This window comes from Monoraphidium neglectum (assembly GCF_000611645.1).
Source record: "Monoraphidium neglectum strain SAG 48.87 unplaced genomic scaffold scaffold01430, whole genome shotgun sequence".
In the NCBI taxonomy this organism is placed as follows: domain Eukaryota; kingdom Viridiplantae; phylum Chlorophyta; class Chlorophyceae; order Sphaeropleales; family Selenastraceae; genus Monoraphidium; species Monoraphidium neglectum.
The window spans coordinates 1-13443 of NW_014012198.1; the positions used below are offsets into that span (position 1 = coordinate 1).

The window sequence follows — 13443 nt, forward strand, 5'->3', positions numbered from 1 at the left end:
GCCGTCGCGGCTGCCGCTCCCGCTGCCGCCGTCGCCTTCGACGGTGCCGGCGCCGTCGCCCGCGCCGGTGCTGGCCCTCAGCGCCTCCTCCTGCCAGGCGGATGAGATTGGCTGGATGATCTTGATCCGCTTGCGCAGGTGCGCCAGGTCAGCAGGCAGCGCGTGGACTGCCAGGGACGAGGCGTCCGGCCCCGGCGTGTTGGAGCCGCCGTCCTGGCTTGGTCGAGACACGTCCGCCCCGCTGCCCCCGCTGCCCTCCCTGCCTCCGCTGCCACCGCTGCCGCCGGTCCCCCCGCTGCCATCAGCGTCAGCAGCGGGCTCGGGCGCGGCGCGCTTGCCGCCCCCGCTCTGCTGGCCGCCCGAAGCAGCGGTGGCGGCTGCAGCAGCCTCTGGTTGCGGCTGCGGCTGCGGGGCCTGGTGCGGTGCGGGCGCGGGCGCCGCTGGGCGCGAAAAGGCGCAGCCGCCGTGGATGAACATGCTGTGGCTGGCGTGATACTCGTATTGGGGTAACTGCGAGGCCGACGGGTGTGGCTGAGCCTGCAGGTGCGTCGGGCGAAGGACCCGGTGGGGCAGCGCCAGCGCAAAGTGCGACGCGTTGCTGCCGCCGCTGGCGCTCGTGCTGGGCTGGCGCGCCGCGCCCGCAGCCGCGGCCGCGGCTGCGCTGCCGCCCAGCGCGCCGATCAGCCCGATCGCGCCGCTGGCGTACAGCTGCTGCAGCGCCGCCGCCAGCGCGGCGGGGGGGCCCTGAGGCTGGGCCGGGTAGCCGTGGTGGCCGGGGCCGCCCGTGTCGATCAGGGCGGCCGCATGGGGGGCCCCAAGACCGCTCGCAGCCTCAGCGCACGCGGCGCCCGGGGCCGCCGGCAAGAGCTCGCCGGGCCCGCTCCAAGCCGTGTTTGCATATTCTGGGCCTGCCGCGGCCCCGCCGCTAGGTTGCCACTCAGCGCCGCCGCAGGGATGCGCGTCCAGCGCGCCCGATCCTGCCTCGCGGGCCTGCATGCTGCAGTGCACCTCGCAAAGTTCGGCGCCCCCTGCGTGAACACGAACGACGTTGATGTGGACCCTTATCCTGTTAAACAGCAGTGTTGGCTGGCGCTAGGGCCGTGCACGGCTCTAACAAAAGCGAAAGCAAGCCCCCAGGTGATGGCCGCGGGCCAGCGTTTCGCGCTCCCTGACCCCGACATTCACCTCAAGACAGTTTAATGAGTTGCTCTCAGCGCGTCCAGGCGCCAAAGTCCCCTCCGCGCGTCATCCCAAAGGCGGTGCTGGCCCAACGCAATCTTCGCATGTGGTCGCCGCTTTTTGGTTTGCGGTAGTCCATTCTTAGTTTCAACAACATATATGCACCGAATGGCTTCAAAGGCCGAGCAGCGCGGCCAACGGCGGTTCTTCGCGCCGACCGACCATTCGTCGGTCCACTTTTTGGCCCATGGGCAATCCTCGCTCTGGGCACTTTGGCGCGTCGCCCACACCGCCAGCATCCCTTGGCTAAGACGATTAGGTCCCCAACAATTAACGTTGCCTCACGTAATACCTCCTGCGAGGCGCCGTGCGTGGCCAACATCGCTCATCCTCGTCCTGACTGTTATGATAGCTGACGCCCTCGCCGCACCCCATGACTAAACCACTGCGGGCAACACGGCAGGCAGGCCACCTGCCGGTGATGGCAGCAGCGTTACCCGGGCGGCGTTGCGCCTGGCCGCGTTGCACCCATCGCAGACAGGCGCTGAGCGCTCCGCTGCTAGCGCCCCGCCAGTCTGGGGCGGTGCCCCACCCCTCTACGCCCGTCCTTGCGCGCCATGCTTGGGGGGCACGTTTACAGCATAGAGAGAGGAGCCGTTTAGCCTGCCCCTGCACCCGTACCTGCTGGCGGGCGACCCCGAAGCAGCCCCAGCAGGGCGGTTTGCAGCGGGGCTCGCCTTGCGGCGCGCCTCGGCCTGCCAGCGGGGCAGAGAGAGGGCGGCGACGCCTCATGGGAGGCGTTGCCGCTGCGTTAACATCAAGGCAGAGCGGCTTCCATGGCTCCACACGGTGTGCAGCCCACATGCCCTTGGAAAATCTCCATTGGGTTTTAAGGGTGTGACTCGGACCGCAGAATGGGGGTTGGTTGCAAGGGGACAGCAAAGCGGGGGCTCGGACAGTGACCCCGGCTTCGTGCCTCATGGACAGCGCTTGCGGCTACCTCAAATGTGTACATGCCAGGGTTTAGTGGCCAGGCGGCATCCACAGCATATGGTGGGGTGTGCCTAGAAAGACAGCACAACGGGATACCGTACTGCATGTGCAGGTTGGAACATCACATGGCAGTCAAAATCATGGAAAAATGGACTATAATGCATCATAAGCAATTGTAAACGCTGCAAGGGGTGGCAAGGCGGCATGCGCACTGCACGCAAGCAAAATGCTGCCGCCTTTCTCGCATATGAGGCCGCAGCAAAAGCTGTCTCGTGACTCAAGCCCCAGGCTGCCGCGGAGCCCCGACCAACCGCCGCCAGCTGCCGGCCGCCGGCATGGCTGGCGTCAGCCGGCCGCGCCAGGCCAGTCACGTCAGCCCGGGGCGCCAGCAGCAGCGTGCACTGGCCGCTCTCGTCGGCGCGCGCGGCGAGCCCCACAGAATGGCTTCGACCCCGTCTCTGGTGCCAGCACGCTCCAGCTGCGGCCCTGCTGCGGCCTTCTGCTAGACCGTGCCAGCCGGCGCCGGCCGCGGCGGCGGGGCCTGCTGCCACTGAACAAGCAGATCCGCGCCGCTGCCCTCTCGTCGCAGCTGCTGCCCCTGCCCCTGCTGCTGTTCCTGCTGCTGCCGAAGCCGTTGCTGCTCCTGCTGCTCACTTGAAAAGTGGTCGTCCTCGTCAGCAACAGGGACGGCCTCGAAGCCGCGCGCACTCGCATGCAGCGCCGACGCGCCGCCGTCGCCGGCTGCACCGCGCCCGTCGTCCGCCTTGGCGCTGCCTGCAGACGCGTACAGCACGAGCCCCGCCGCGACGAGCGCGAGCGACGCCGCGAACCACCCGCCGGCGCCGCCGAAGCCGCCGAACAGCAGCACGCGCGCGGCGGCCGCCCACATGTCTGACGTCAGCAGCGACAGGTTGAGGGCCGTCGCGCCGCCCCAGACCAGCACCACCGGCACGAGCGACGAGAAGGCGAACAGTGCCGCGGTGAAGGCGCCAAACGCGACGCCCACAGACTGCACCAACGCGTGCCGTCCCTCCGCCTGCCCGGCGCCGCCCGCGCCGCCGGCGTCGGGCGCGAGCAGCGCGGCCCACGCGCCACGCTCGAGCAGGGCAGCCTGCGCCGCGGCGATGAGTGCGCCGAAGGCGCCGACCATGCCCAACACCTCAGCTGTGGAGGCGGCCCCAAGGAACAGCTCCTGTGAGATGCAAGTTGGGGGCGGGCAGCTTGGCAGTGGGGACGACAAGCAGTGTGTTTGAAGGCTGGCCCGTGGCCACGGGCGGGCGCCACAGGCGAGCGAAAGCAGCACGCCGTTATTGAGCAGAACGCCCCGAGGGGCCCCCTTGGAACAACGGCGGCCGGCCCTGGCATCGGCGGGCGCAATCACTACCGCGGAAGCTGCAGCGCTGTAAGCCTCGGCTGCTGCAAAATTATTTCAGGCAGTAGCAGCTCCCCCGGTGTCCAGGCAGCACACGCGGCATTCCCCACCGCATACACACCTGCGTAACATTGCTGACAGCGTACAGCAGCGCGCCCGCCACCACCAACGCGTCCCCCAGCAGCGGCGCCGGCCCCGCCGTGCTGCTCACGCCCTCGCTCGCCACCAGCAGCGCGAGGCCAGCGACGCACACGCCCGCGGCCACGTAGTGGCGGGGGCGGTAGCGGGCAGAGAGGACGAAATAGGAGAGCGCGATGACAGCGGGGATGGTGAAGCAGTCGAGAAGTGTGACGGACGTGAGGCTTGTGTATTGATAGGCCTGCATGCGGCCGGAGGAGGCGGAGGGCGGGGCCGGGGGCTGGGTTTCCCTGAAGGATTGAGAGGGTGTGCCGCGGCAGGGGCCGAGCAAGGCGCATACCACGCCACGAGCCCCGGCTCACGTAGCAAGGGCAGAGACGAGCGCAGCCGGGCGCGCGCACACGTATGTATCCCCAGCGCGCAGGGCAGCCTGGGCGCCGCTTCAGCACCGTTGCTGCGCCGCCGCACCTTCACCACGAGGAAGTTTGCCTCGACATCCACCAAGGCAAGGGCCGCGTAGCACCACCACGGCCGCGCGAGCGCGCCGCCGCGCGCCAGCCGCGCGCCGCCGAACGCGAGCGCCAGCAGCCCGTAGTTGAGCACCGACTGGCTGGTCGGCAGCGCGACGCCGGCGGCGGCGAGGGCGGCGGAGGAGATGCCTGGCGGTGAGGGGGTGGGGTGGGGTGGAGGGCGTCCCGTGTCGTGGTGGGGGTAAGGGGGTCGATGCTGCGGCGGGCGTTGATTATGGAGGACAGGGGGCCGGCCACTGAGCCAGCCTGGCGCCTGTGCAAGCCGGCAGCCCGCACGAGACATGGGCGGTGCAGCATCGGGCACGCACCCGTGACGGCCAGGCACAGGGAGAGGAACTGCGCCAAGAGGACAGCCGCGATCAGGCGGCGGCGCGAGCCCGCACGCGACGCGGTGTGCTGGCCTGCGGCTCCCAACAGTCGACGAGCGGGTGGCGCTGGCGGAACATGAGGTTTGTGCTATGTCTGGTGCATCAGCACTTGGCCTCGGCGGCGTGCCCGGGGCAAGGGCACACGCGCAACACACACACGGCCGTCTGCAGCCAGCAGCACGAGCAGGAATGCTGGTCATGTTGGTCACGCCCCAGGTTGCGTCGCTCTTCTTACCAGTCCACTTTCCATCCAACGCCTCCCTATCCACATCCATTGCCGACCAGCTGCGCGGCCGTCCTTCGCCTTCGCTCATCCGTCTAGTCCCCCCGCAAGGGAACCATTGGTTGTTCCATGTATCAAGTAATCAGTCTCAAAATCAAGCCCGTAATCCCCGTGTCAGCGATCTCGGGCAGCCTGCGTCGTCACCCGAAAAATCCCTCACAGGAGGAGCTCAGCTGCTCCCATGTGGAACGCTCTGTGATGCACTCTTTTGCAAGCGATCGAGCTCTCCTGTAAACGAGCATTATGTCACGCACGAGCTAATGAGCGCTGTGGTACCGCCGCTTGCCGTGTTAGCTGCCGTCAAATGCCCCAGCCGAGGTGGCAGCCCTGCACTGTTTGCCTCACCCGTCGCCGCCCAGCTTCCATACGTTATGTTCATCATGCTGTTAGAACATGGAGACGGAAGCCAAAAGCGGCACACCCACTACACGCGTGCACAACGCATCGCCGTCTGGTGCCTCTGTACAACACATGTCATGACATCCACTGAACCTTCTACGCAAACACATCCACTACCAATCCTGCCTACCATCTATCAATGCTATTTCGGTGTGCTGCAACAACTTTTTCCCACACATGGCGTGCACGCTCTGCCTTACCTACATTGCTTTGTGCTGAGCTGCATCAGCGTTTGCAGGACACCGTGCAAATCTAGAGTGATGTGGCTGTTTCAAAGTGTTGAGACCCCTCCTGTGGCGGGGAGGCTGCTGCTAAAGGTGACTAGCCAACGAGGCCGCCGATGTTGACAGCGGCAAAAGGAAAAGGAACGCTGGCCGCCGCAAAGCTGCGGCGGCGCACTGCAGCCAGAAGCGCCCTGCCCCACAACCCGTCTTGAAAACTGGTGTGCCCAAGTGAATTGGGCGTTGGTCGCTGAATCCCTTCACTGCTGGTTACACCTGCCTGAAAGGCTTTCGCGAGTGAAGTACAGGCAAACGGCTCCGGTCAGCCAGCGCGGCGTGCTGGCGTGCCACACTGGGGCGTTCGAAGGTTCCCTGTGAGCCCTGCAGCAGGCCTCTTTGCGCGGATGCGCGGGCCTAGGTGCCTCTTGATGTGAGCTTGTGCGTGGAGCGCTTTGTCAAGCGCTTGATTGTGAAAGTACGCGAGCATGATGCCAAGCCGGTCCTGTGAAACCTCGTGCGGAGTCAGCAGCTGACGCTGCAGCGGCGCAGTTGCAAGCGCGTTTCGTCCCGACAGCAGGTGTGTGAATGGGGCACCGAAAAGTCAAGAATGGAGTCGGCAAAAGCTTCCACATCAATGCGCCCACCGCCAGCGCGGTCCAGCGGTCCTCGTCTTGACCTCACTCCTCCTCCCCATCCTCATCTGTCCCGGCGCCGCCGCCCCCGCCGCCGCCCTCCTCCACGGCGCCCCCGCCGCCCCGGCCCCCCCGCGCCACCGCCTCCACGCCTTCCGGCAGCTCGTACAGCACCCTCATCAGGTACAGCCCGTGCGGCGGCGCAGCCTCCGGCAGGCGCCCGCGGTCGCCGGACTCGAGGAGCTGCGCCACCTGGCCGGGCGCCAGCCGCCCGTGGCCGACCTCCACCAGCGCCGCCACCAGCATCCGCACCATCCTGCGGCGCCGGGGCGCATGTGAACAACACGGGGTTTGGGGCCGCGGCGTGGGGCGGCGCGAAGAGCATGGGGCCGCAGCCACGGCGCGAGGGGCGGCCGCCTGCGGCCGGGGGCCCCTGATTACAGCACACGTGCACGCGCACACACGCACACACACACACACACACACGCACACACACACACACACACGAACACAAACACACACACACATGCGCACATGCACACACGTTTTCACACACACACACACAGACCGGGGTATAATGCAGAGCAGCTAAGCCCTCAAGGGCGTCTCGGCCCCCAAGGCCCCGCCCTCGCCCACGCGGCGGCGGGCGCGGCGCCCCACCTGTAGAGGAACCCGTTGCCCGCGACCTCCACCCGCACGTGCCCGCCGCCCGGCGCCCCGCCGTACGGCGGCGGCGGCCAGGGGGCGTCTGGCTCCTCTATCACATCGAGCTTCCAGAGGTGTCGCACGTTCTTGTCGGAGGTGCGCTCCGGCTTGATGCCGCGCTCGACAAGGTGCGGCTTCTTGCGCTTCAGCCTGCCAAGGCCTGGCTCGGCGGCGCGGGGCGGCGGGATGGTGGTGACTGTCTTTGGGGGGGGGGGAGGGCGCTCGGTCCAGCCGGGGACCGTGAGGCGCGCGCGGCTCTTGGGGAATGGGCAAGCCGCGGGGCCCGGCCGCCGGCGGGTCGGAACGGCGCTGCCCAACACCACTTCTTTTGAGTCGCCCGCAGGTGCGATTGCTGTGCCATTGGTGTGGTTGACCATCACCTGAGGGCCTCTTCTTGTCCATGAAAGCCGAGTAGTTGTGCACGCCCTGGGTTGGGAGGGGCCGCGTCGGGGCGGGCGCTGGGCAGCAATGCACATGAACCATCTGCACTTTGCACACCAACGAGGTGCTGACCAATGAGCTGAAGGCTGGTTGGCCATGTGAAGGTGCCGCCATGCCTGCAACGCAGAATCGGCGTATCTCTGACCTATATACCGTTGTAGCAAACACAGCAGAGATCTGCAAAGCCGCAGACCGCCCCACCGTCCTGCACGACGGACCAGAGCCCCCGCCAACACAGCCGCCCGCGGATCCCGCGCCGCAGCGCGGGCCGAACGCGCCCCTCAGCCCGGGCGGGCCGCGGCGTGCGCCCCACACCTGCAGCTGCTGCGCGGCTTCCCGCATCGCGTCCACATCGAGCTTGACGTCCCCCAGGCTCCGCGGCTTGCCCCTCGATTGCTCGCACCACCGGTCGTGCACCCACCACCGCTGGCGCGTGTCGCGGGGGCTGGGGGCGCCGCAGCCCATCAGGTAATGGTACTCCTTACCGCAGCTGCTGAAGTGGGCGTCGAAGCCTGGGCGCACCCGTCAGCCGCAAATCGTTTTGGTTTGAGGGGTCAAATTCAACGTTAGCATCAGAGGAGGGGAGCCCGCGGGCTGCAGGCTCGGCCAAAGTTTTGGTTCAGGCGCGCATGGCGCTGCAGGGCAGGGGTTTTGGCGTGCCGGGGGCTGCGGACAGGTTGCGAGCGCTCGGCGCAGTAGCACTAATGTCCACCACGCCTCACCCTCTGGTGCGAGCTCAATGCACTGCACCTGAGAGGCATGGACAAGGCAGACAGCAGTTGTGGTGGTGGTGGTGGGGGGCTGCTCTTCAGAGCCGGCGCGGCATTGAATAATCGAGGTTGGCGGAGGCAAACGCAGTGGAGAGTGCGCCGCCGCCCATAGAACACACGGCCGTGCATTGCCGCCGCGGCGCGGCACCGCTACGACGGGAGCCGGCCCGAGCGCACGGACGCCCATAAAAAGGAAGCACGCCCTGCGCCTCACGGCCTTGTTGGATCCAGGGTCCCCTCTGCTTGCCTTGACATCATTTGGGAGCACCCCGTTGAGGTAGAGCTGCAGCGTCTCGGGCTCAAAGGAGTCTCGTGAGCCATAGGCGTCCAAATGAACGATCTGCGTGCGAGGTCGCGCGCGCGTGGGGGCGGGGCGGGTCGAGCGCTGTCAGGAGGGGCGCTTCGCAAGGGTTGGCGTGCGGCATGAGGGCCGCAACGAGGGGACGCAAGGGACGCTGCCGCAAAGTTTCTAAGCCGGTGTCCATATACAATGCGTCCACGCAGTAAGAGTAGCCCAAGCCGATGAGCCCACGGGCTCCTGAAGCGCCCGCTATGGGCGGCGCTGGTCGTATCTGGGCTCCTCGCCGCCCTCCTTTCCTGCCCCTCAGGGCGCGCCCTCACCTGCCCGAGAGCGTGCGCGCCGCCGTCGGTGCGGCTCGCGCCGACGCACCTAGATGCCGGCATGAGCACGCGCGACACTGCCTTCTCCAGCTCTCCCTGAACGGTGCGCACCTGCTTGCAGCGCCGCGCAGCATGCAGTGGCGCGCGCACGCGGGCGATCGGGGACCCTGGGGCCCGCACTGCGCCATGCGGCGCCGCGGAGCATCGCATGGAGGCAGTCTAGGCGCGCGCATGCGGATCGGCTACCCTTGGGCGAGTCCGGGCCGCTCGCATGCGGCTGCTCTGTGCGGTTCGGTCACCATGCGCGGCGCCCCTCGCCCTCCTGGGCTTGCCTGGCCTGCCTGCCACTGGAACCCGGCAAATTCAGAGCCATCATACGCCACAGTCTGAGTGGGGGGTTAGGGTTGCTGAGGGTGGACGATGCTACTCAGGCGTGGCAGGTGGCATTGAGCTGTACACGTGGGGTGTCGGCGCGTCACTCGGTCACCGAGGCACGACAGCCGCCATGGCCTTCAACGCATCCGCAAGCAGAGCAGCGAGTTAGCAGTGATACCCACCAACTTCAAGCGGTGGCTCTCCTGTGGCTTGGCGCTGGCGGTGCTGGTAGCTAGCAATGGCAGGGCCGCAGCGAGGGCCGGGCACGTGCGGCGGCGGCGGCGACTGCTAGCGCAGACATGGAACGCGCCACCAGGCTGTGGCCAAGCGGGCGCCTTGACGGATGGCACAAGCCTCATCAATCGTGCTGTATTACTTTCAAACTTGTCACAATTTATATACAGTATAATGTGTCTGTTGCCGCCGCGATCTCGCAACGTCGAGCAATTCAGGCCCTGAGTATGTTGATATAGGTGAAGCTTTGAAACATCACACGGACAATGTGGCGACGGCCGCTGTGGCACCGCACCATCACAACCCCCTGCCAGGTCAACTCAATCGGGCACAGCCGCCCAGCGCAACATGCGTGCCGGGGATCAGGGGATGAGGAGGCCGCCGCTTGCCGCTGCTCGCCGCTTCGCGCGTTGTGCACGTGCTCTTGGCCCTGCCATTTGTGACCACATGCAAGAACAGTGCAGTGGCTGCGGTCCTTCGTAAACACCTTGCTGTGAAGTGTTGTGCGGTTGCCTTCAATTGCCACTTGGAAAGCTGCATCTCTCCCAGTGATGTGCCCCAACGCGACAGGCCCTAGGCACACATGCGCCCTCGCCGCCGATGGCCAGGTTTGACGGGAGTCCAGCAGCACGCGCACGCAAGGGCGCGACACCACCGGTCCTCCTGCCAACGCCACGCTCAAGGAGAAAACGCGGCACTGGTGCCTGCCCAGGGGCCATTGCCTGGCATACCGTGCAGCGGCCGACGTTGCCTGGTGACCGAGAGGTATGAGCGAGCCGCGGCAAGAGCAACAAGGACGCACTAGCCAAAACAACCCGTGCGGATGAACCCAGTTCCGCGGGTTGGAGTCTGGACGAGGGGTGGCGCTGGGCACTTGATTTAGCAGGATCTCAGCTCGGTGCTCACCCTTTGGATGCATACAGCAGGACGCGGCGCGCTCAACCACCACCCGCTGTCCGCCCCGTGTTTGCTGGTGACACTGTTGTGGCTGCTTGAGGTAGGTGATCGTCACATGCACACTGATAGGGTACGTACAGGCAGGGTTGGGGGTGCGTCACTTCTCACTGACAATAAACTAAGCAAACACAATCCGTGATCCATGCATCTCAGGCATCACTCAATCAAGAGCTTGAAACTGCCTGTGCCATCACGTGCCTTCATTTGGATGGCATGAACACAACCCATATCAAGGCAGCAAAACTGCAGAGTTGCAAGGAACTTATTGTGTCGGCCTACGACTAAATCATTGGGCATTTAATCAACATTTGGAGGGGAGGTTGCTCAGGCTGCTGGGGCCCAAGAGAGCTGCGCTTGGCATGGGTGTGCTGCTGCCACAGCCTCGTTTTGGCGGCGACAGAGGACACAACCCCCACAGGCTGGCTCGCCTGATTTGGCTCTCATGCAGCACCCTTTCATGGGCAATGGGTGACAGTGCAGCTCGCCAAGTCCGTACCAACAACAATTCACTGTGGCAACGGGGTGTAAATCGTGTGTCCAGGCCGCAAGATGGCGACACAGTCACGGCGCCGCTGTGGCAGTGTTTGGTGCTGCCCCTTTCCAGCCCGTGCAAGGGCACGCGGCCGCAGACATAGAGGCTGTCTGACGGCGCATAATCGGTTCGGAAATGTCGCCACAGTCATCAACTGGCATCCCCAGGAAGCTGTGATCCAGCCTCGGAAAAATCAACGCCCGTGGGCTGGAACCGCAGTGAAGGCCGGCAGCAAATCTCAGCCTCGAACGACCGAGCGAGGTGTGGGCAATGGAAGGGGTGCAGGCGATGAGACAGATAAGCCTGACGCCAACGTGGGAGCGATGAAAATGCGTGAGGACAACCGCCAAGCCGCGCACACAGCACCGAAATCATTGGGCGCTGGCATGCTGCCTCAAAACCCGAGACTGCAAACACATTGACTGCCATGCGCTGGCAACCACGCAGCCCCAGCTGCCAGCACAACGTGGTCTACAGCCGTGATTAGCAGCACGGCAGCTGGGTGCGTGTTGCGACAGCCCTTGTTGGGTGAGCAATGCTTTGGTCAGTGAAGCAGTAAAGCAATCAGAGGGTCGCGCACACATGCATTGAGGAGGACTGATCACGCCAAGCGGTTGGCAAGCTCGTGCCGCCTTGCAGCCACCCACATCACGATTGGCTCCAATACGGCAGCCCGTGCGTCACCCGCAGCGCGCCCCACGCGAGCAGCCGCAGCGCCGCGCCCCCCGCCGCGAGCGCCCCCAGCGCCGCGGCCCTAGCGCCATCGCAGAAAGCCGGCGACCACTCCGCCTGGAGGCGCGCGGCCGCCGCGGCCTCGGCCGCGCTCAGGCGGCCGTCCCCGTTGTCGGGCAGCAGCACATCCAGGCGGCACAGCCCGAGGCCGCGCGCGGCCGACAGCGCGGCGCGCGCGCGCGCGGCGCCCCACTGGCGGAACTCCGACAGCGCGAGGGCCTCCATCGCCCACCGGTTGTAGCTGCACGCCAGCGCGGCGGTCAGCGCCGTCGGCGCGCCGCCGCCGCCGCCGCCGCCGCCGCCGCCGCCCCGCGCAGCGGCGAGCGTCGGGTGCGTGCCGTTGAAGAACGCCCCGAACATGAGCGCGACAAACACGCCCGCGACGAGCGACGCGCGCGCGGGCGCGAGCGCGCCGACGAGGAGCGCCAGGCCGCTGGCCCACCAGGACACGCCGAGGGCTGCGGCATACCAATCTCCGACGGGAGCCTCTGGGAGCGCCGTGTAGTAGTATCCGGCAAGGAAGGCGGCGGGCAGCAGCGCGACGGCCGGCAGCGCGGCCATGCAGAGCGCGGCGAGCTGCGGGCCCGGGCGCGCGCCGCCGGCGCACTCGCGGGCGAGGAGCGCGCGCGCGTGGGTGCTGGAGAGGGGGCGGAGGGCGACGATGGTGACGAGGACGCCGAGGGTAGTCATGGCCATGAGGGCCTGGGGAGTGGGATGGGGTGGGGTGGGGTGGGGTGGGGCGGTCTGGGTGCGGGAGGCGATGAGAGGTCATATAGGTCGGGGCACCGCGGGCAATATGCACCTCGCGCTCTGAAATTGCTGTTTGAGGCCCAAGAAACTCATGGCTGGCGCTGCAACACAGCAGCCGCACAGGTTGCCCGGGCAGTAGCGCGGCAAGGTCGCACGTTGCGCCGCTGCGCACCGCCGCGGCCGCACCTGTTGCGGCGCCGCCCGCACGTCGTAGCCGCCAGAGTGGATGGCCCCGACGATGAGGCCGGCCCCGAGCACTAACAGTAGATCTAGCAGCGGCTGCGGCGCCCCCATCCACGTCCACTGCCGCCGCTGCTTCAAAAGCGCCCGCGGCAGCAGCGCCGCGAGCTGCCCCGCCGCCGACGCGCGCGGCCGCCCACGCAGGTGCGCGAGCGTCGCGGCGCGGCGGCGCTCGCGAGCGTCGCGCTGGGACTGCGTGCGCTGCAGCGCCTCCGAGGACCCAGCCGGGTCTGCGCCCAGCTCTCCGACGGCCTGCTCGAGAGCCCCGGGTCCACCGCCGCCGCGCGCGCCGCCATGCGCCTCGTCAGCATAGGTTTCTCCGCCCCTGGCGGCCGCGACGGCGGGCCGCGACGGCGGCGGCGCCAGGGCCTCCGGCCGCACGCCGCTGCGGCGCTGCGCGGGCAGCGGCGGCTGCGACAGGGGCTGGGGCGTGCACATCAGCCGAGGCCCGCGGCCGTCCAGGTGACCCTGGGATGGCGTGTGCGCCCCGCCCGCGGCCGCCCGCGCCCCGCCAACCGGCGCCGCACGGCCATGCAGCGCCGACAGGCGCCCGAGCAGCGCCCGAGGCAGCGCCGCCAGCGGGGCGAGCCGCTCCGTCGCGCGGCGCGCCGCGGCCGACCTGTCTGCGCCGCCGCCGCCGCCGCCGCCAGGTGCCACCTGGCCTGCCGCCCCTCCGCCATCACGATCGACCCGCGAGCCAGTCGGGTACGCCCGCTCGTAGTCAAACGCCTCCTCGTCTTCCAGGTCGCTGTCCCCAAACTCGTCCACGAAGCGCGCGGCGACCGCGGCGGACGGGGAGCGGAGAAGCGGCTGCGGGCCCGGCGCCGCCGCCGCTGTCAGGTCTGGGCATGATGAGGTGCGGCCGGGCGCGCGCAGCGGGGGGCCGGGGGCGCCGCCGGTCGCGCCCCGCGACGGCGTCGGGAGGCCGGCAGCTGCAGCAGAGGCGGGGCGAGGCGGGGGCTGCTGCCGCG

The 13443-nt window shown here is 67.7% G+C and overlaps 4 protein-coding genes across 4 annotated transcripts; all 4 read right to left on the reverse strand.

Moving 5' to 3' along the window:
• Window positions 1–42: 42 nt before the first annotated feature.
• Window positions 43–996, reverse strand: MNEG_7853 (hypothetical protein; the record flags this gene model as incomplete). The annotated part of the gene is made up of 1 exon (XM_014043671.1): window positions 43–996. A coding segment is annotated over one exon (954 nt), but the record flags the coding sequence as incomplete, so codon positions are not given.
• Window positions 997–2674: 1678 nt separating this feature from the next.
• Window positions 2675–5245, reverse strand: MNEG_7854 (Solute carrier family 35 member F2; the record flags this gene model as incomplete). Its single annotated transcript, XM_014043672.1, has 5 exons — window positions 2675–3364; window positions 3666–3923; window positions 4151–4341; window positions 4521–4613; window positions 5209–5245. 5 exons carry the CDS (start codon window positions 5243–5245, stop codon window positions 2675–2677), a joined length of 1269 nt encoding a protein of 422 aa, XP_013899126.1.
• A 915-nt stretch (window positions 5246–6160) lies between these two features.
• MNEG_7855 (tRNA pseudouridine synthase A) lies at window positions 6161–7603 on the reverse strand (the record flags this gene model as incomplete). Its single annotated transcript, XM_014043673.1, has 4 exons — window positions 6161–6431; window positions 6776–7016; window positions 7201–7246; window positions 7577–7603. 4 exons carry the CDS (start codon window positions 7601–7603, stop codon window positions 6161–6163), a joined length of 585 nt encoding a protein of 194 aa, XP_013899127.1.
• Window positions 7604–11398: 3795 nt separating this feature from the next.
• Window positions 11399–12910, reverse strand: MNEG_7856 (hypothetical protein; the record flags this gene model as incomplete). The annotated part of the gene is made up of 2 exons (XM_014043674.1): window positions 11399–12184; window positions 12419–12910. 2 exons carry the CDS (start codon window positions 12908–12910, stop codon window positions 11399–11401), a joined length of 1278 nt encoding a protein of 425 aa, XP_013899128.1.
• Between the last annotated feature and the right edge of the window lie 533 nt (window positions 12911–13443).